This window comes from Pseudophryne corroboree, chromosome 3 (genome assembly GCF_028390025.1).
Source record: "Pseudophryne corroboree isolate aPseCor3 chromosome 3, aPseCor3.hap2, whole genome shotgun sequence".
NCBI lineage: Eukaryota > Metazoa > Chordata > Amphibia > Anura > Myobatrachidae > Pseudophryne > Pseudophryne corroboree.
Window position 1 is genome coordinate 332942091 of NC_086446.1, and position 20168 is coordinate 332962258.

The 20168-nt window shown below is 47.2% G+C and overlaps 1 protein-coding gene across 2 annotated transcripts in view; it reads right to left on the reverse strand.

The window, feature by feature from the left end:
• The window catches only part of LOC135055460 (ubiquinol-cytochrome-c reductase complex assembly factor 1), a 406324-nt gene that overhangs the window by 273446 nt on the left and 112710 nt on the right, over positions 1–20168 (reverse strand). For both annotated transcript variants that reach the window (XM_063959573.1, XM_063959572.1), the window contains exon 3: positions 14141–14242. In XM_063959573.1, coding sequence (XP_063815643.1) covers positions 14141–14242 — 102 coding nt within the window. The remainder of the gene's footprint in view (positions 1–14140; positions 14243–20168) is intronic.

Below are 20168 nucleotides of genomic sequence, written 5' to 3' on the forward strand. Positions count from 1 at the left end.
TGTAGCACTCCCTTAACAAAGGTCTGGACTTCAGGGACTGAAGCCAATTCTTTTTGAAAGAAAATCGACAGGGCCGAAATTTGAACCTTAATAGATCCCAATTTGAGACCCATAGACAATCCTGATTGCAGGAAATGTAGGAATCGACCCAGTTGAAATTCCTCTGTCGGAGCACTCCGATCTTCGCACCACGCAACATATTTTCGCCAAATTCGGTGATAATGTTGCACGGTTACTTCCTTCCTTGCTTTAATCAAAGTAGGAATGACTTCTTCCGGCATGCCTTTTTCCTTTAGGATCCGGCGTTCAACCGCCATGCCGTCAAACGCAGCCGCGGTAAGTCTTGAAACAGACAGGGACCCTGCTGAAGCAAGTCCCTCCTTAGAGGTAGAGGCCACGGATCTTCCGTGATCATCTCTTGAAGTTCCGGGTACCAAGTCCTTCTTGGCCAATCCGGAACCACTAGTATCGTCCTTACGCCTCTTTGCCGTATAATTCTCAATACTTTTGGTATGAGAGGCAGAGGAGGAAACACATACACCGACTGGTACACCCAAGGCGTTACCAGCGCGTCCACAGCTATTGCCTGCGGATCTCTTGACCTGGCGCAATACCTGTCCAGTTTTTTGTTGAGGCGAGACGCCATCATGTCCACCATTGGTCTTTCCCAACGGGTTACCAGCAAGTGGAAGACTTCTGGATGAAGTCCCCACTCTCCCGGGTGAAGATCGTGTCTGCTGAGGAAGTCTGCTTCCCAGTTGTCCACTCCCGGGATGAACACTGCTGACAGTGCTATCACATGATTCTCTGCCCAGCGAAGAATCCTTGCAGCTTCTGCCATTGCACTCCTGCTTCTTGTGCCGCCCTGTCTGTTCACATGGGCGACTGCCGTGATGTTGTCCGACTGGATCAACACCGGTTTTCCCTGAAGCAGAGGTTCTGCCTGGCTTAGAGCATTGTATATTGCTCTTAGTTCCAGAATGTTTATGTGAAGAGACGTTTCCAGGCTCGTCCATACTCCCTGGAAGTTTCTTCCTTGTGTGACTGCTCCCCAGCCTCTCAGGCTGGCGTCCGTGGTCACCAGGATCCAATCCTGTATGCCGAATCTGCGGCCCTCCAATAGATGAGCACTCTGCAACCACCACAGAAGAGACACCCTTGTCCTTGGAGACAGGGTTATCCGCAGGTGCATCTGAAGATGCGACCCTGACCATTTGTCCAACAGATCCCTTTGGAAAATTCTTGCGTGGAATCTGCCGAATGGAATTGCTTCGTAAGAAGCCACCATTTTTCCCAGGACTCTTGTGCATTGATGTACAGACACCTTTCCTGGTTTTAGGAGGTTCCTGACAAGCTCGGATAACTCCTTGGCTTTTTCCTCCGGGAGAAAAACCTTTTTCTGAACCGTGTCCAGAATCATCCCTAGGAACAGCAGACGAGTTGTCGGCATTAACTGGGATTTTGGAATATTCAGAATCCACCCGTGCTGTTTTAGCACTTCTTGCGACAGTGCTAATCCCATCTCTAGCTGTTCTCTGGACCTTGCCCTTATTAGGAGATCGTCCAAGTATGGGATAATTAATATGCCTTTTCTTCGAAGAAGAATCATCATCTCGGCCATTACCTTTGTAAAGACCCGAGGTGCCGTGGACAATCCGAACGGCAGCGTCTGAAACTGATAGTGACAGTTTTGTACAACGAACCTGAGGTACCCCTGGTGTGAGGGGTAAATTGGAACGTGGAGATACGCATCCTTGATGTCCAAGGATACCATAAAGTCCCCCTCTTCCAGGTTCGCTATCACTGCTCTGAGTGACTCCATCTTGAACTTGAACTTCTTTATGTACAGGTTCAAGGACTTCAGATTTAGAATAGGCCTTACCGAGCCATCCGGCTTCGGTACCACAAAAAGAGTGGAATAATACCCCTTCCCTTGTTGTAGAAGAGGTACCTTGACTATCACCTGCTGAGAGTACAGCTTGTGAATGGCTTCCAAAACCGTCTCCCTTTCGGAGGGGGACGTAGGTAAAGCAGACTTCAGGAAACGGCGAGGTGGATCTGTCTCTAATTCCAACCTGTACCCCTGAGATATTATCTGCAGGATCCAGGGATCTACCTGCGAGTGAGCCCACTGCGCGCTGTAATTTTTGAGACAACCACCCACCGTCCCCGAGTCCGCTTGAGAAGCCCCAGCGTCATGCTGAGGCTTTTGTAGAAGCCGGGGAAGGCTTCTGTTCCTGGGAAGGAGCTGCCTGTTGCTGTCTCTTCCCTCGACCTCTGCCTCGTGGCAGATATGAATAGCCCTTTGCTCTCTTATTTTTAAAGGAACGAAAGGGCTGCGGTTGAAAAGTCGGTGCCTTTTTCTGTTGGGGAGTGACTTGAGGTAGAAAGGTGGATTTCCCGGCTGTAGCCGTGGCCACCAAATCTGATAGACCGACTCCAAATAACTCCTCCCCTTTATACGGCAAAACTTCCATATGTCGTTTTGAATCCGCATCGCCTGTCCACTGTCGCGTCCATAAAGCTCTTCTGGCCGAAATGGACATAGCACTTACCCGTGATGCCAGTGTGCAGATATCCCTCTGTGCATCACGCATATAAAGAAATGCATCCTTTATTTGTTCTAACGACAGTAAAATATTGTCCCTGTCCAGGGTATCAATATTTTCAATCAGGGACTCTGACCAAACTACCCCAGCACTGCACATCCAGGCAGTCGCTATAGCTGGTCGTAGTATAACACCTGCATGTGTGTATATACTTTTTTGGATATTTTCCATCCTCCTATCTGATGGATCTTTAAGTGCGGCCGTCTCAGGAGAGGGTAACGCCACTTGTTTAGATAAGCGTGTTAGCGCCTTGTCCACCCTAGGAGGTGTTTCCCAGCGCTCCCTAACCTCTGGCGGGAAAGGGTATAATGCCAATAATTTCTTTGAAATTATCAGCTTTTTATCAGGGGCAACCCACGCTTCATTACACACGTCATTTAATTCTTCTGATTCAGGAAAAACTATAGGTAGTTTTTTCACACCCCACATGATACCCTGTTTAGTGGTACCTGTAGTATCAGCTAAATGTAACGCCTCCTTCATTGCCAAAATCATATAACGTGTGGCCCTACTGGAAAATACGGTTGATTCGTCACCGTCACCACTGGAGTCAGTGCCTGTGTCTGGGTCTGTGTCGACCGACTGAGGCAAAGGGCGTTTCACAGCCCCTGACGGTGTTTGAGTCGCCTGGACAGGCACTAATTGATTGTCCGGCCGTCTCATGTCGTCAAACGACTGCTTTAGCGTGTTGACACTATCCCGTAGTTCCATAAATAAAGGCATCCATTCTGGTGTCGACTCCCTAGGGGGTGACATCCTCATATTTGGCAATTGCTCCGCCTCCACACCAATATCGTCCTCATACATGTCGACACACACGTACCGACACACAGCAGACACACAGGGAATGCTCCTAACGAAGACAGGACCCACTAGCCCTTTGGGGAGACAGAGGGAGAGTTTGCCAGCACACACCAAAAGCGCTATATATAACAGGGATAGCCTTATAATAAGTGCTCCCTTATAGCTGCTTTATATATATCAAAATATCGCCATAAATTTGCCCCCCCTCTCTGTTTTACCCTGTTTCTGTAGTGCAGTGCAGGGGAGAGACCTGGGAGCCGTCCTGACCAGCGGAGCTGTGAGAGGAAATGGCGCCGTGTGCTGAGGAGATAGGCCCCGCCCCTTTTCCGGCGGGCTCGTCTCCCGCTATTTAGTGAATCCAGGCAGGGGTTAAATATCTCCATATAGCCTCTGGGGGCTATATGTGAGGTATTTTTAGCCTTTATATAGGTTACATTTGCCTCCCAGGGCGCCCCCCCCCCAGCGCCCTGCACCCTCAGTGACTGCGTGTGAAGTGTGCTGAGAGGAAAATGGCGCACAGCTGCAGTGCTGTGCGCTACCTTTAGAAGACTGCAGGAGTCTTCAGCCGCCGATTCTGGACCTCTTCTGACTTCAGCATCTGCAAGGGGGCCGGCGGCGCGGCTCCGGTGACCATCCAGGCTGTACCTGTGATCGTCCCTCTGGAGCTGATGTCCAGTAGCCAAGAAGCCAATCCATCCTGCACGCAGGTGAGTTCACTTCTTCTCCCCTAAGTCCCTCGTTGCAGTGATCCTGTTGCCAGCAGGACTCACTGTAAAATAAAAAACCTAAGCTAAACTTTTTCTAAGCAGCTCTTTAGGAGAGCCACCTAGATTGCACCCTTCTCGGCCGGGCACAAAAATCTAACTGGAGTCTGGAGGAGGGTCATAGGGGGAGGAGCCAGTGCACACCACCTGATCTGGAAAAGCTTTACTTTTTGTGCCCTGTCTCCTGCGGAGCCGCTATTCCCCATGGTCCTTTCAGGAACCCCAGCATCCACTAGGACGATAGAGAAATGGACATTGCATTAATTCTGGATGCCAGCCGGCAAATATCCCTCTGTGCATCCCTCATATATAAGACGACGTCTTTAATATGCTCTATAGTTAGCAAAATAGTATCCCTGTCGAGGGTAACACTATTATCTGACAGGGTATCAGACCACGCTGCAGCAGCACTACACCTCCATGCTGAGGCAATTGCAGGTCTCAGTATAGTACCTGAGTGTGTATATACAGACTTCAGGATTTCCTCCTGCTTTCTATCAGCAGGCTCCTTCAAGGTGGCCGTATCCTGAGACGGCAGTGCCACCTTTTTTGACAAACGTGTGAGCGCCTTATCCACCCTAGGGGATATCTCCCAACGTGACCTATCCTCTGGCGGGAAAGGGTACGCCATCAATAACTTTTTAGAAATTACCAGTTTCTTATCGGGGGAAGCCCACGCTTCTTCACACACTTCATTCAATTCATCTGATGGGGGAACAAAACACTGGCTGCTTTTTCTCCCCAAACATAAAACCCCTTTTTAGTGGTACTTGGGTTAATGTCAGAAATGTGTAACACATTTTTCATTGCCGAAATCATGCAACGGATGCCCCTAGTGGATTGTGTATATGTCTCAACCTCGTCGACACTGGAGTCAGACTCCGTGTCGACATCTGTGTCTGCCATCTGAGGTAGCGGCCGTTTTTGAGCCCCTGATGGCCTTTGAGACGCCTGGGCAGGCGCGGGCTGAGAAGCCGGCTGTCCCATGGATGTTACGTCATCCAGCCTTTTATGTAAGGAGTTGACACTGTCGGTTAATACCTTCCACATATCCACCATCCAAGTCGCGACCCAATCGGAATTTTTACGATCGCCCCGCGGGCGCATGCGCAGCGCGTCCTGCACATTCACCCACATTTTCTGCGCGGGGGGAGATGGCGCAGAAAATGCGAACGCCTTTGCCTGTCAATCGGGCAGAGGCAATCGCGGGGCGGGCAACGCTCCATTTCCAAGGAGACGGAGCTTTGCGGGGGCGGCGTGAACGGGAGGCGGCCACCGTGATCAGGGAGAAGGTGGCGGATCTCCTGCTGTCTCCTGCTGATTAGCAGAATTTGCTATCCATACTGAATTATCCCCTATATCACTCAGTTGGTGGTTCTCCCAAGATTCAGTGAGAATATATTAGCACATTCAAACAGTACATTCTTTCCTGTTCGAATGTACAGACAAGATCATGACTGGTCCATTATCCACTGCAGATATACAGAGTCAGAAATGGATGCATTTGCGTTCGCAACGGCATCATCGTATGCAACGGTACTGAAAAAAATAAGAATTTACTCACCGGTAATTCTATTTCTCGTAGTCCGTAGTGGATGCTGGGAACTCCGTAAGGACCATGGGGAATAGCGGGCTCCGAAGGAGGCTGGGCACTCTAGAAAGATTTATGACTACCTGGTGTGCACTGGCTCCTCCCACCATGACCCTCCTCCAAGCCTCAGTTAGGACACCGTGCCCGGACGAGCAGACATAATAAGGAAGGATTTAGAATCCCGGGTAAGACTCTTACCAGCCACACCAATCACACCGTACAACTCGTGATACTATATCCAGTTTGACAGTATGAAAACAACTGAGCCTCTCAACAGATGGCTCAACAATAACCCTTTAGTTAACAATAACTATTTACAAGTATTGCAGACAATCCGCACTTGGGATGGGCGCCCAGCATCCACTACGGACTACGAGAAATAGAATTACCGGTGAGTAAATTCTTATTTTCTGTAACGTCCTAGTGGATGCTGGGAACTCCGTAAGGACCATGGGGATTATACCAAAGCTCCCAAACGGGCGGGAGAGTGCGGATGACTCTGTAGCACCGAATGAGAGAACTCCAGGTCCTCCTCAGCCAGGGTATCAAATTTGTAGAATTTTGCAAACGTATTTGCCCCTGACCAAGTAGCTGCTCGGCAAAGTTGTAAAGCCGAGACCCCTCGGGCAGCCGCCCAAGATGAGCCCACCTTCCTTGTGGAACGGGCCTTTACAGATTTTGGCTGTGGTATGCCTGCCACAGAATGTGCAAGCTGAATTGTACTACAAATCCAACGAGCAATAGTCTGCTTAGAAGCAGGAGCACCCAGCTTGTTGGGTGCATACAGGATAAACAGCGAGTCAGATTTTCTGACTCCAGCAGTCCTGGAAACATATATTTTCAGGGCCCTGACAACGTCTAGCAACTTGGAGTCCTCCAATTCACTAGTAGCCGCCGGCACCACAATAGGCTGGTTCAGGTGAAACGCTGACAGCACCTTAGGGAGAAATTGGGGACGAGTCCTCAACTCTGCCCTATCCATATGGAAAATCAGATAAGGGCTTTTACATGATAAAGCCGCCAATTCTTACACTCGCCTGGCTGAAGCCTGGGCTAATAACATGACCACTTTCCACGTGAGATATTTCAAATCCACGGATTTAAGTGGCTCAAACCAATGTGATTTTAAGAAACTCAACATCACGTTGAGATTCCAAGGTGCCACTGGAGGCACAAACGGGGGCTGAATATGCAGCACTCCTTTTACAAAAGTCTGAACTTCAGGTACTGAAGCTAGTTCTTTTTGAAAGAAAATCGACAGAGCCGAGATCTGTACTTTAATGGAGCCTAGTTTTAGGCCCATATCCACTCCTGCTTGCAGGAAATGCAGAAATCGACCTAGTTGAAATTCCTCTGTTGGGGCCTTATTGGCCTCGCACCACGCAACATATTTTCGCCATATACGGTGATAATGCGTTGCCGTAACATCTTTCCTGGCCTTAATAAGCGTAGGAATGACTTCTTCCGGAATACCCTTTTCCTTCAGGATCCGGTGTTCAACCGCCATGCCGTCAAACGCAGCCGCGGTAAGTCTTGGAACAGACAGGGCCCCTGCTGCTGCAGGTCCTGTCTGAGCGGTAGAGGCCACGGGTCCTCTGAGAGCATCTCTAGAAGTTCCGGGTACCACGCTCGCCTTGGCCAATCCGGAACCACGAGAATTGTGTTGACTTCTCGCTTTCTTATTATTCTCAATACCTTTGGTATGAGAGGCAGAGGAGGGAACACATAAACCGACTGGTACACCCACGGTGTCACTAGAGCGTCCACAGCTATCGCCTGAGGGTCCCTTGACCTGGCGCAATATCTTTTTAACTTTTTGTTGAGGCGGGACGCCATCATGTCCACCTGTGGTTTTTCCCAACGGTTTACCAGCATCTGGAAGACTTCTGGATGAAGTCCCCACTCTCCCGGGTGGAGGTCGTGTCTGCTGAGGAAGTCTGCTTCCCAGTTGTCCACTCCCGGAATGAACACTGCTGACAGTGCTAGTACATGATTCTCCGCCCATCGGAGAATTCTTGTGGCTTCTGCCATCGCCATCCTGCTTCTTGTGCCGCCCTGTCGATTTACATGGGCGACTGCCGTGATGTTGTCTGACTGGATTAGCACCGGCTGGTGTAGGAGCAGGGATTTTGCTTGACTTAGGGCATTGTAGATGGCCCTTAGTTCCAGAATATTTATGTGAAGGGAAGTCTCCTGACTCGACCATAGTCCTTGGAAGTTTCTTCCCTGTGTGACTGCCCCCCAGCCTCGAAGGCTGGCATCCGTGGTCACCAGGACCCAGTCCTGTATGCCGAACCTGCGGCCCTCTAGAAGATGGGCACTCTGCAGCCACCACAGTAGAGACACCCTGGTTCTTGGAGACAGGGTTATTAAGCGATGCATCTGAAGATGCGATCCGGACCACTGGTCCAACAGGTCCCACTGAAAGATTCTGGCATGGAACCTGCCGAAGGGAATTGCTTCGTAAGAAGCCACCATCTTTCCCAGGACCCGCGTGCAGTGATGCACTGATACCTGTTTTGGTTTCAGGAGGTCTCTGACTAGAGATGACAACTCCCTGGCTTTCTCCTCCGGGAGAAACACTTTCCTCTGGACTGTATCCAGAATCATACCCAGGAACAGTAGCCGTGTCGTCGGAACCAGCTGTGACTTTGGGATATTCAGAATCCAGCCGTGCTGGTGCAGCACTTCCTGAGATAGTGCTACTCCCACCAACAACTGTTCCTTGGACCTCGCTTTTATTAGGAGATCGTCCAAGTACGGGATAATTAAAACTCCCTTTCTTCGAAGGAGTATCATCATTTCCGCCATAACCTTGGTAAATACCCTCGGTGCCGTGGACAGTCCAAGCGGCAGCGTCTGGAATTGGTAATGGCAATCCTGTACCACAAATCTGAGGTACTCCTGGTGAGGATGGTAAATGGGGACATGCAAGTAAGCATCCTTGATGTCCAGGGATACCATGTAATCCCCCTCGTCCAGGCTTGCAATAACCGCCCTGAGCGATTCCATCTTGAACTTGAATTTCTTTATGTATGTGTTCAAAGATTTCAAATTTAGAATGGGTCTCACCGAACCATCCGGTTTCGGTACCACAAATAGTGTGGAATAATAACCCCGGCCTTGTTGAAGTAGGGGTACCTTGATTATCACCTGCTGGGAATACAGCTTGTGAATTGCCGCTAGCACCGCCTCCCTGTCTGAGGGAGCAATCGGCAAGGCAGATTTTAGGAACCGGTGGGGTGGGGACGCCTCGAATTCCAGCTTGTACCCCTGAGATACTATTTGCAGAATCCAGGGATCCACCTGTGAGCGAACCCACTGATCGCTGAAATTTTTGAGGCGACCCCCCACCGTACCTGGCTCCGCCTGTGGAGCCCCACCGTCATGCGGCGGACTTGGAAGAAGAAGCGGGGGAGGACTTTTGCTCCTGGGAACCTGTTGTTTGTTGCAGCCTTTTTCCCCTACCTCTGCCTCTGGACAGAAAAGACCCGCCTTTTCCACGCCTGTTTTTCTGGGTCCGAAAGGACTGAACCTGATAAAACGGCGCCTTCTTAGGCTGTGAGGGGACATGGGGTAAAAATGCTGACTTCCCAGACGTTGCTGTGGAAACTAGGTCCGAGAGACCATCCCCAAATAATTCCTCACCCTTATATGGTAACACTTCCATGTGCTTTTTTGAATCTGCATCTCCTGTCCACTGGCGAGTCCATAAGCCTCTCCTAGCAGAAATGGACAATGCACTTACTTTAGATGCCAGTCGGCAGATTTCCCTCTGTGCATCTCTCATATATAAGACTGAGTCTTTTATATGGTCAATGGTTAACAGGATCGTGTCTCTGTCTAATGTGTCAATATTTTCTGACAGTTTATCTGACCATGCAGCGGCAGCACTGCACATCCAAGCTGACGCAATAGCTGGCCTAAGTATAATGCCTGTGTGTGTATATACAGACTTCAGGATCGCCTCCTGCTTTCTATCAGCAGGTTCCTTGAGGGCGGCCGTATCCGGAGACGGTAGTGCCACCTTTTTAGACAAACGTGTGAGCGCTTTATCCACCCTAGGGGGTGTTTCCCAACGTGACCTATCCTCTGGCGGGAAAGGGAACGCCATTAGTACCTTCTTAGGAATTACCAATTTTTTATCAGGGAAAGCCCACGCTTCTTCACACACTTCATTTAATTCATCTGATGGGGGAAAAACTACGGGTAGTTTTTTCTCTCCAAACATAATACCCTTTTTAGTGGTACCTGTAGTAATATCAGAAATGTTTAACACCTCTTTCATTGCCTCAATCATGCAGTGAATGGCCTTAGTGGGCATCAGGTTTGACTCATCGTCGTCGACACTGGTGTCAGTATCAGTGTCGACATCTGGGTCTGCTTGAGTTAGCGGGCGTTTTAGAGCCCCTGACGACCCATGCGACGCCTGGGCAGGCACGAGCTGAGAAGTCGGCTGTCCCACATTTGGCATGTCGTCGATTTCTTTATATAAGGAGTCTATACGTGCACTCATTACTTTCCATAAGCCCATCCACTCAGGTGTCTGCCCCGCAGGGGGTGACATCCCTTCTAAAGGCATCTGCTCTGCCTCCACATCATTATCCTCATCAAACATGTCGACACAGCCGTACCGACACACCGCACACACACAAGGAATGCTCCGAATGAGGACAGGACCCACAAAAGCCCTTTGGGGGGACAGAGTGAGAGTATGCCAGCACACACCAGAGCGCTATATAATGCAGGGACTAACTGAGTTATGTCCCCTATAGCTGCTTTTTATATTATATATATATTGCGCCCAAATTTAGTGCCCCCCCTCTCTGTTTTTACCCTGTTCTGTAGTGTAGACTGCAGGGGAGAGCCAGGGAGCTTCCTTCCAGCGGATCTGTGAAGGAGAAATGGCGCCAGTGTGTCTGAGGGAGATAGCTCCGCCCCTTTTCCGCTGCCTATTCTCCCGCTTTTTTTCTGGATTCTGGCAGGGGTATTTACCACATATATAGCCTCTGGGGCTATATATTGTGGTATTTTTGCCAGCCAAGGTGTTTTTATTGCTGCTCAGGCCGCCCCCCCCCCCAAGCGCCCTGCACCCTCAGTGACCGGAGTGTGAAGTGTGCATGAGGAGCAATGGCGCACAGCTGCAGTGCTGTGCGCTACCTTGGTGAAGACTGATGTCTTCTGCCGCCGTTTTTCCGGACCTCTTCTTGCTTCTGGCTCTGTAAGGGGGACGGCGGCGCGGCTCCGGGACCGAACACCAAGGACTGGGCCTGCGGTCGATCCCTCTGGAGCTAATGGTGTCCAGTAGCCTAAGAAGCCCAATCCGGCTGCAAGCAGGCGAGTTCGCTTCTTCTCCCCTTAGTCCCTCACTGCAGTGAGCCTGTTGCCAGCAGGTCTCACTGAAAATAAAAAACCTAAAACTATACTTTCTTTCTAAGGGCTCAGGAGAGCCCCTAGTGTGCATCCAACCTCGGCCGGGCACGAAATCTAACTGAGGCTTGGAGGAGGGTCATGGTGGGAGGAGCCAGTGCACACCAGGTAGTCATAAATCTTTCTAGAGTGCCCAGCCTCCTTCGGAGCCCGCTATTCCCCATGGTCCTTACGGAGTTCCCAGCATCCACTAGGACGTTAGAGCAATATGCTAATGTTGCATCTCTAATCCACTGCCTGCACACACATCAGAACTAAAGCTAAATACACACTATACAATTACTGGGACACCTGCCCGATTTACCAAAGTGTATACGAACGATCCTTTCAGCAGTTCGCCAATAATTCTGGAAAATCCTGCCCCCACACAAGACCAATCGATTTTGCGATCTGTCAACCAGAAATCTTGCCCACAATCTTCCGATATCGAGCAGTGTGTGTGCGCATTCTCAATAATCTGCACATATTTCCTATGTTTTCCTGCCACTATGTCATCCTTCTTATGGGCGGACATACTGTATGCAAATGCAGTGCGATATGGCTGGAAATTGGTAACTTGAAAAAAAAAAAAATCTTTAAGTGTGTAACTCAGATATTGGTGCAAACAAATTCCCGAAAAATCGTCCGATTGCCAGGTCGACAAAAAATAAAATAAAAATCTGACAGTGTGTACCTAGCTTAAGCCGCCCCAGCCATTACAACTGCGTATGAAGACACGGTTGCTAGCTGCAACACACACATGAAATGGTCAGACACGCCTGCATTTGTCTAGCATCCCCCTCCCTCCCATAAACACTCACTGTCAATCAATGTGTTCAAGTTCTCACAGCAACTGCCGTCAGTAATCAATCGTGGCCCAAACATCGGCATTGTGTCTACCTGATGCAGGCCCACAGTCCCAAATGCTCAACTGAATCACTGATGATTTCTTTTGTACAGTTCTCATTCTGTTATTTACTTTGTACCTAAACTAACTTTTCTTTTATCACTTTGTTTCAGAACATAAAAATGTATTTTATATTAATGGTGGTAGAGAGCATATACGTATTTGAACAAAAGTTGTTCTTTACTTACTTTAATAAACTGTGTGCCATGGCACCCTGGGGTGCCTCGGGACACTTGCATGGGTGCCTTGGATTGGTTGTCCAGGAGCAATTCTAATTATTTATGGTCAATGTAATAGACAAAACCAGTGCTGGTGACTGACAATCATAGAATATGGGGACAAACTGAAGGGAATCCTGTCCCACCCACCACATAACTGAACCTAAGGATGATCTACAGTATAAGTACAATTTACTTAATTCCATTTTTTTTTCTAATTTCCTCATTAAGAAACTTTTAGCCGTGGGGTGCCCTAAAAAAAATTAAAAATAATTCTGATACTCTAGGGCGCCGTGATTCATAAAAGTTTGGGAACCACTGCTTTTATATACACAGCTACCCACATGAACGGAATAGGGGGGAAGGGGAGAACCATAGTCAACACAGGCAAGCAAGATTTTTATTTTACTGATCTCACCCTACTCCACCCAAAGCAACATGTTAAGTTTTAGGTGAGGTTATCATTCTCATGGGATACCTGGAGAAATGGTTTACAATCCAGGGGGGAATTCAATTAGCAGCTGTAAATTACTGTCGCTAATTGATCCCCAGGGGGTAATACAAACATCCCCGATAGCCGGCACTATCAGGGAATTTGGTTCACCTGCCTGGAGAGAGGGGTTTCCGTGTATAAACCGGCACGTAATAAAACAGGGGGTAATTGCGATTAAACAGGATTTTACTGCTGTTTTTTACCGTGAAAAAAGTATCACAGGGTTAAATTACCCACTAAATTGGTAAACTGTTGTCACAGCTTGGGGGAACAATGGCTTAAACCGAGAAAGAGGGAGAGTGTATGAAGGAGGTTAAAGGAGATACAGGAGAGTTTCCAGTGAAGAGTAGATTATAAAAGCAGTAATGGAGAGAACGTATCTTGTTTAACTCCTGAATTTGGTTTTCTATAAAAAAATGTACCGTATATACTCGAGTATAAGCCGACTTTTTCAGCACATTTTTCTATGCTGAAAAAGCCCCCCTCGGCTTATACTCGAGTCAACAGCTGCAGCGGACGCCGTGGGCTGTGTGGGCGTCCGCTGCAGCCGGCTCCAGGGACAGACACTAGAGGTCATTATCGACCTCTAGTGTCTGTGCGGTGTTGCCATGACGTCTCTCCTATAGAGATGATCGGGTGCCGGGAAGCGGCCGCCGGAGCGGCGGCCAGACGGAACGGGCGGACAGACGGAACGGGCAGACAGACGGAACGGGCAGACAGACGGAGCCGAGCAGCACAGCAGCAGAAGAAGCGGTCGGGAAGCAGGAGCGGGGCAGTGGTAAGTATTGTTTTTGTGTGTGTTTGTAAGCGGCGACGGGGGCACAGCAACAGGGGGCAAAGAAAGAGGGGGCACAACTACTGGGGGCAAAGAAAGGGGGCACAACTACTGAGGGCAAAGAAAGAGGGGTCATAACTACGAGGGGCAATGAAAGAGGGGGCACAACTACTGGGGGCAAAGAAAGAGGGCATAACTACTGGGGGCAAAGAAGGGGCATAACTACTGGGGGCAAAGCAACGGGGGCATGTTTTTATCTGGCACTGCGGGGGGATATCTGTCACTGGGGGTATATGTGGCACTGGGGGCACAACCCTACCAACAAGCATTACCCCCTGGCAACAAGCATAACACCTACCGCATGAAACCCCTGGCAAAGAGCATGACACCCTGAGCATGAAAACCCCTGGCACCGTGCATTTCCCACCCTAGGCTTATACTCGAGTCAGTAATTTTTCCCAGTTTTTTGTGGTAAAATTAGGTGCCTCGGCTTATATTCGGGTCGACTTATACTCGAGTATATACGGTACATAACACATAAGTAACAATAGTACTAAACTTAGGTCTTACTTTGTGTGTGGTGTGCAATGTTCTCCATATCTGTTTTGCAGCAGTCTTGTGCTGTAGTGATTTACATTCATCCTTCAACGCTATTGTAAAAGTGCGCCGATTCTAAAAGAAAAAAACATAGAACCAAAACACACACAAGTCAACATAGTTTAAATGACGACATTGCAACATTTAAAGCCACAGTAATCTCTCTAAACACTTTATATAGGATGTCGACTGCCGCTAACGCCAGCCAGAAGATACTTAGGGGTATATTTACTAAAGTGCAGGGTTTTAAAAGAGAAGATGTTGCGCATAACAACTAATCAGATTATCTTCTAGAAGGTAGATAGATGAAAAGTAGAATCTGAGTGGTTGCTATGGGCATCAGCTCCACTTCTAAAAACCCGTACTTTAATAAATATGCACCTTAATTTTTCCATTTAGCCGTGCAACCACTACAGGTCACATAACTTTTACACTGAACATTCTTTCACTTCACTGCTGTTCTCACACAGCCCAATATAACTGCATATAAAGTCACAAATTTTTACAATTAATTTGTCTTTGCAGATTAGATCAGGTATCATTTTAACATAGGAAAGGAGCATCCTCTCAACGATGATTTAGCTCACGATGACTTACGTTATGTGCACTGATACTGCTTTCCCCCCATGTATTAATGCGGCAGTGTGTGCGCAAGGTGATAGGGGTGCTATGTGCCACTATCATTATCGGCACTGCCATCTTTAAGATAACAGGCCGATAATAAGAATGGTCAGTGGCACTGACCGTTCCAACACCTGCAGCTGTCGATTTTGACAGCTGCAGGTGTCATTCTGTAACTTGATGCAGGGCAATGTAATATTAAGGTTGCATAAATTCTACACTGTTAGTCTAAACGCCAATAATTAATATCTTATTTTCCACATATTTCCAAACATGTTTTAAATCCTGTTTCTCCAGCATTTTTTCTTATTACGTACTTACTTGTGTCAGTAAGTATAAATCAGGTACCTCATAAAGCGTCTACAGTATTGATAGTAAATGTTTACCAAATACTTACTAACATAGTATTTTGTATTATTGGTTAACTCCCTACACAATAAAAAAAAAATAATAATCCACTTACATAGCTGCACCCACCAATCATTAGATATTGCTACGTTCCTTACCAGTTTCAGTATTCAGTGGCTTCAATACTCTGGGGTATATTCAATTAAGGTCGAAACTGCCGTCTTGTCGAAAAGATGGCAGTTCTGGACTTTTTCAGGTCGGAAGGATTCCGACCTATTCAGTCCCCAGCATTTTTATTCGACAAGTCGGGGAATTCGACTTGTCGAATAGTACGTGAATTGGCGGTATAGCTGCCGATTCACGTGCTTCTGACGGAAACGGGGTCAAATTCAACAGGTTTTGGCCCTGTTTCCGACCATCTCAGTTTGACTTAAAAAAAAAAAAAGTCGACCTGAGAGGAGGAGAGCCGCGGGCAGACGGGGGTGAGCAGCGCTACAGCGCTGCAGCCGGATGTCTCACAGCCACGCTGCTCACGGCAGCATCCACCCGGCTCCAACAAGTGAGGTCCCGCTTGCTCGAGCCGGGTGGACGCTGCCGTGAGGGTCTGGCGGCTGTGCCACATCCTCTTGCAGCGCTACTGTCCCCCGTCTGCCCGCGGCTCTCTCCCCTCTCCGGTCCCTCATCTCAATTCGACTTTTTTTAAAGTCGAATTGAGATGGGAATTGAATGGCCCTTGTCGGATCCATTCCGACAAATGCATGTCAGAATGGATCCGACCTCAATTGAATATACCCCTCTGTCTTAACCGATTACCTGACTTACAATGCATAGAATAGCTAGCATAAGGATAACAGAAACCTTCTCAAATTTGGAAAGTTAAAAGGTGACAAGCAAAGTCAATGACCCTCTGGCCTAGTGTGAGTAACTACAATGCAACTCACAGGAGCACAGATTTTCCGATTTGTCACATTCACTTTATTCCCCATTGTGTTTAGCAGCGCTGACTTACTGCATTCACACTGACACACATGGAAATCTACAACATGCAGATCTTATGTGCGGATACAAGACCTACATTAACCCACAGGTATAGCACACCTGTTTTCCTAGGTAGCTGTAACTAATTTTTAACAACTGCAAATCGATCTAAATCAATTTTGAGTTTCCAGGGTTGAAACACACATTTACTAACATTTAAAAATGAATATAAAACAGCATGTTAATAAGCGAGTACTTTAGCTCCTGAAAATTAGATTTTACTTACCGGCAAATCTATTTCTCGTAGTCTGTAGTGGATGCTGGGGACTCCGTAAGGACCATGGGGAATAGACGGGCTCCGCAGGAGACAGGGCACTTTAAGAAAGAATTAGGATACTGGTGTGCACTGGCTCCTCCCTCTATGTCCCTCCTCCAGACCTCAGTTAAGGAAACTGTGCCCGGAAGAGCTGACAGTACAAGGAAAGGATTTTGGAATCCAGGGTAAGACTCATACCAGCCACACCAATCACACCGTATAACTCGTGATAAACTTACCCAGTTAACAGTATGAACAACAACAGAGCATCAGATAACCCTGATGCAACCATAACATAACCCTTATTTAAGCAATAACTATATACTGGTATTGCAGAAGAAGTCCGCACTTGGGACGGGCGCCCAGCATCCACTACGGACTACGAGAAATAGATTTACCGGTAAGTAAAATCTTATTTTCTCTAAGGTCCTAGTGGATGCTGGGGACTCCGTAAGGACCATGGGGATTATACCAAAGCTCCCAAACGGGCGGGAGAGTGCGGACGACTCTACAGCACCGAATGAGCAAACACAAGGTCCTCCTCAGCCAGGGTATCAAACTTGTAGAACTTTGCAAAAGTGTTTGAACCTGACCAAGTAGCCGCTCAGCAAAGCTGTAATGCCGAGACCCCTCGGGCAGCCGCCCAAGAAGAGCCCACCTTCCTTGTGGAGTGGGCTTTCACTGATTTTGGAAGCGGCAATCCAGCCGCAGAATGAAGGAGTAGTGGTGGTGTGGACTAGATGGCGCTATCGCTCAAGCAGTGATGGTAAATGTGAGAGTGCTAAAACAAATACTTAGCTGTACTGTCTCCCGGCGAAGAGTCAGGTATAATCTATGTCCAATTTATGATGGAGAGCTCAGCCATATTGAAAAAACAAAACAAAAATAAAATGTGTAGTAATGTCGCTTGAAACTAAATAAATATAGAGATATAGCGTCTAGGATTTTTTTGCCAATAGGAGCTGGTAGGCTTCTCTAGGCAATGTGAATGGTCAGAGAATAGGTGATCTTTTTAATCCAAACATATAGAAACAGTATCCTCATATGAACACACCTGACTTACACAAAGACAGGTGGTGACAGGCCCATAAAGGTATCTTTTAAAGATGTGATGTGCTCTTTATCAATTGGTGGTTGAAGAGGGCGTACCTAACACTCACGTGAGGGACAGTAGATATCCTCATATAACGGTTTCTTTCAACGACATCATTCCAAAGGGGTTACCATGGTGGTTGAATATCCAATGATGGAATACTCGATCATATATAAAATGTGAAACAAAAGAACACAATGTGTAGTATTGTTCAAGGAACATATGATATCCTTGATACTGTATATAGGCGTACCTAGATATCTTTCTATGCTGGTAATGCAAACATAGAATTCCTATAAACACACCTGACTTACATAGAGACAGGTGTCTAGATGCCCGTAACGGTATCTTTAATAAAATATGGGGTTCTTTATCAGTCAGTGGTAAATAGCCAATTTTGTAATAGTGAGAGAGGCGTACCTCACACTCACGTGCAGAACGGTCGATATCCTCATATAACGGTATCTTTAAAAGACCTCGCTCCAGAAGTAGTAAAATGTAAAAAATGTATTCAAGGTACATAGCATAAAAAACAGACTTATCTCAGCGTACGAGTCCGGCTCTGATGGAAGTGAGAACCGTCTTGGAACCATAAGAGGCCAACTTTGGGGTTCCAAAAAAAAGTGATTATAAAATTTTGACAAGGTCCTACCTTCCTTCAGAGTCCAAAAAGACAGGTCCGCCGCAGAGAAGCCCCCTCAAATCCAACGCGTTTCGAGTCAAAGGACTCTTTTTCAAGGCATGAGGGACCAAGCAAACAGGTTCCCCTATTTATAGCAAGACATGATTACATCATTTCCTGTCACATGACAGGAACTGGGTGTTCAGAAGTTAAAAAAAAAAATTAATAAAAAGTTATCATTGCTGTTTAAGATATATGTTAACACAGAGGTTCCCAAACTGTGTGCCGTGGCTCCTTGGGGTGCCTCGGGACACTTGCAGGGGTGCCCTGGGTTGGTGGTCCAGGACCAATTCAAATTATTCATGGACAATATAATAGGCTAAACCAGTGCTGGTGGCTGCCAGTCATAAAATATGTGGCCAAACAGAAGCAAATCTTGTCCATCACCACACAACTGACCCTAAGGATAACATATAAATGCGATCTACTTAATGTAATATTTCTTTCTAAATTTCTTAATAATACATTTTTGGCCTAGGGGTGCCGTGAAAAAAATTCTGATATTCTAGGGCGCTGTGATTCAAAAAAGTTTGGAAACCATTGTGTTAACATATAAAATGCTACATTGTAGACATAAAACAATGCTCTTTTGAGATAAAGATTCTCACTATGGATTGTGGGACATGTAGTCGTTCATAATCTAAGAGACGTCCGTGACCGGAAGTAGCTGAGCTTCCTGGGAAATGTAGTCAAAATATACACAGGAAGTAACATTATTTATGGCCTGATGGCTATGTTATTCACATGAAACAGGCTTATTTGGATGATCACATTCAAAGATCGAAATAGACTTTCAGTATGAATTATTAGATGTGTTTAAAAGAGAGAAAGTTATTCCTAAAAGGAGAAATCGGCCACGACCGGAAGTTGCTCGGCCTCATGGGTAGTGTAGTTTTCATCAATGCCGGAAGTCGCGTTGTCTGTGGCCAGGGCGGAAGTCCATATTAGGCATATCTTGATCCCGGAAGCGCCGTTCGCGGCGGAAATGCCGCTGTAGTTCTGGGTAATGTAGTTCCCAGTTCTTATGTATCCATAGCGGCTAAAAAGAAAGTAAAAGAGCCGCTTTGATAATGGGTATTGTAGTTCTTAGTGCTAATAGCACAGTCTCAGCAGGATTAAAAGTCGTTTCTTTACCACCCATTTTTTTACAAGTAAAAATTATTATTTATGTTCTTTATTTAGCACTCTCACATTTACCATCACTGCTTGAGCGATAGCGCCATCTAGTCCACACCACCACTACTCCTTCTGTTTCATTTTTTGGACTATCTGGGATAAGTCCACCGTTGGATCTAGAAGGCAGCAATTGTTTCACTAGAAGCGCCATTAAGGATTTCACCCCTCTTTTTCCAAATCAGCCGCAGAATGAGCCTGCTGAATCGTGTTACAGATCCAGCGAGCAATAGTTTGCTTTGAAGCAGGAGCACCCAGCTTGTTGGATGCATACAGGATAAACAGCGACTCAGTTTTCCTGACTCTAGCCGTTCTGGCTACATAAATCTTCAAAGCCCTGACTACATCCAGTAACTCGGAATCCTCCCAGTCACGAGTAGTAACAGGCACCACAATAGGTTGGTTCATATGAAAAGATGACACCACTTTTGGCAGAAATTGTGGACGAGTCCGCAATTCTGCCCTGTCCATATGGAAAACCAGATAGGGGCTTTTATGTGACAAAGCCGCAAATTCTGACACACGACTAGCCGAAGCCAAGGCTAATAGCATGACCACCTTCCACATGAGATATTTTAACTCCACGGTTTCAAGTGGCTCAAACCAGTGTGATTTCAGGAAACTCAACACCACGTTAAGATCCCTAGGTGCCACTGGGGGAACAAACGGGGGCTAAATATGCAGCACTCCCTTTACAAACGTCTGAACTTCAGGAAGAGAAGCCAGTTCTTTTTGAAAGAAAATGGATAGGGACGAAATCTGGACCTTAATGGACCCCAATTTTAGGCCC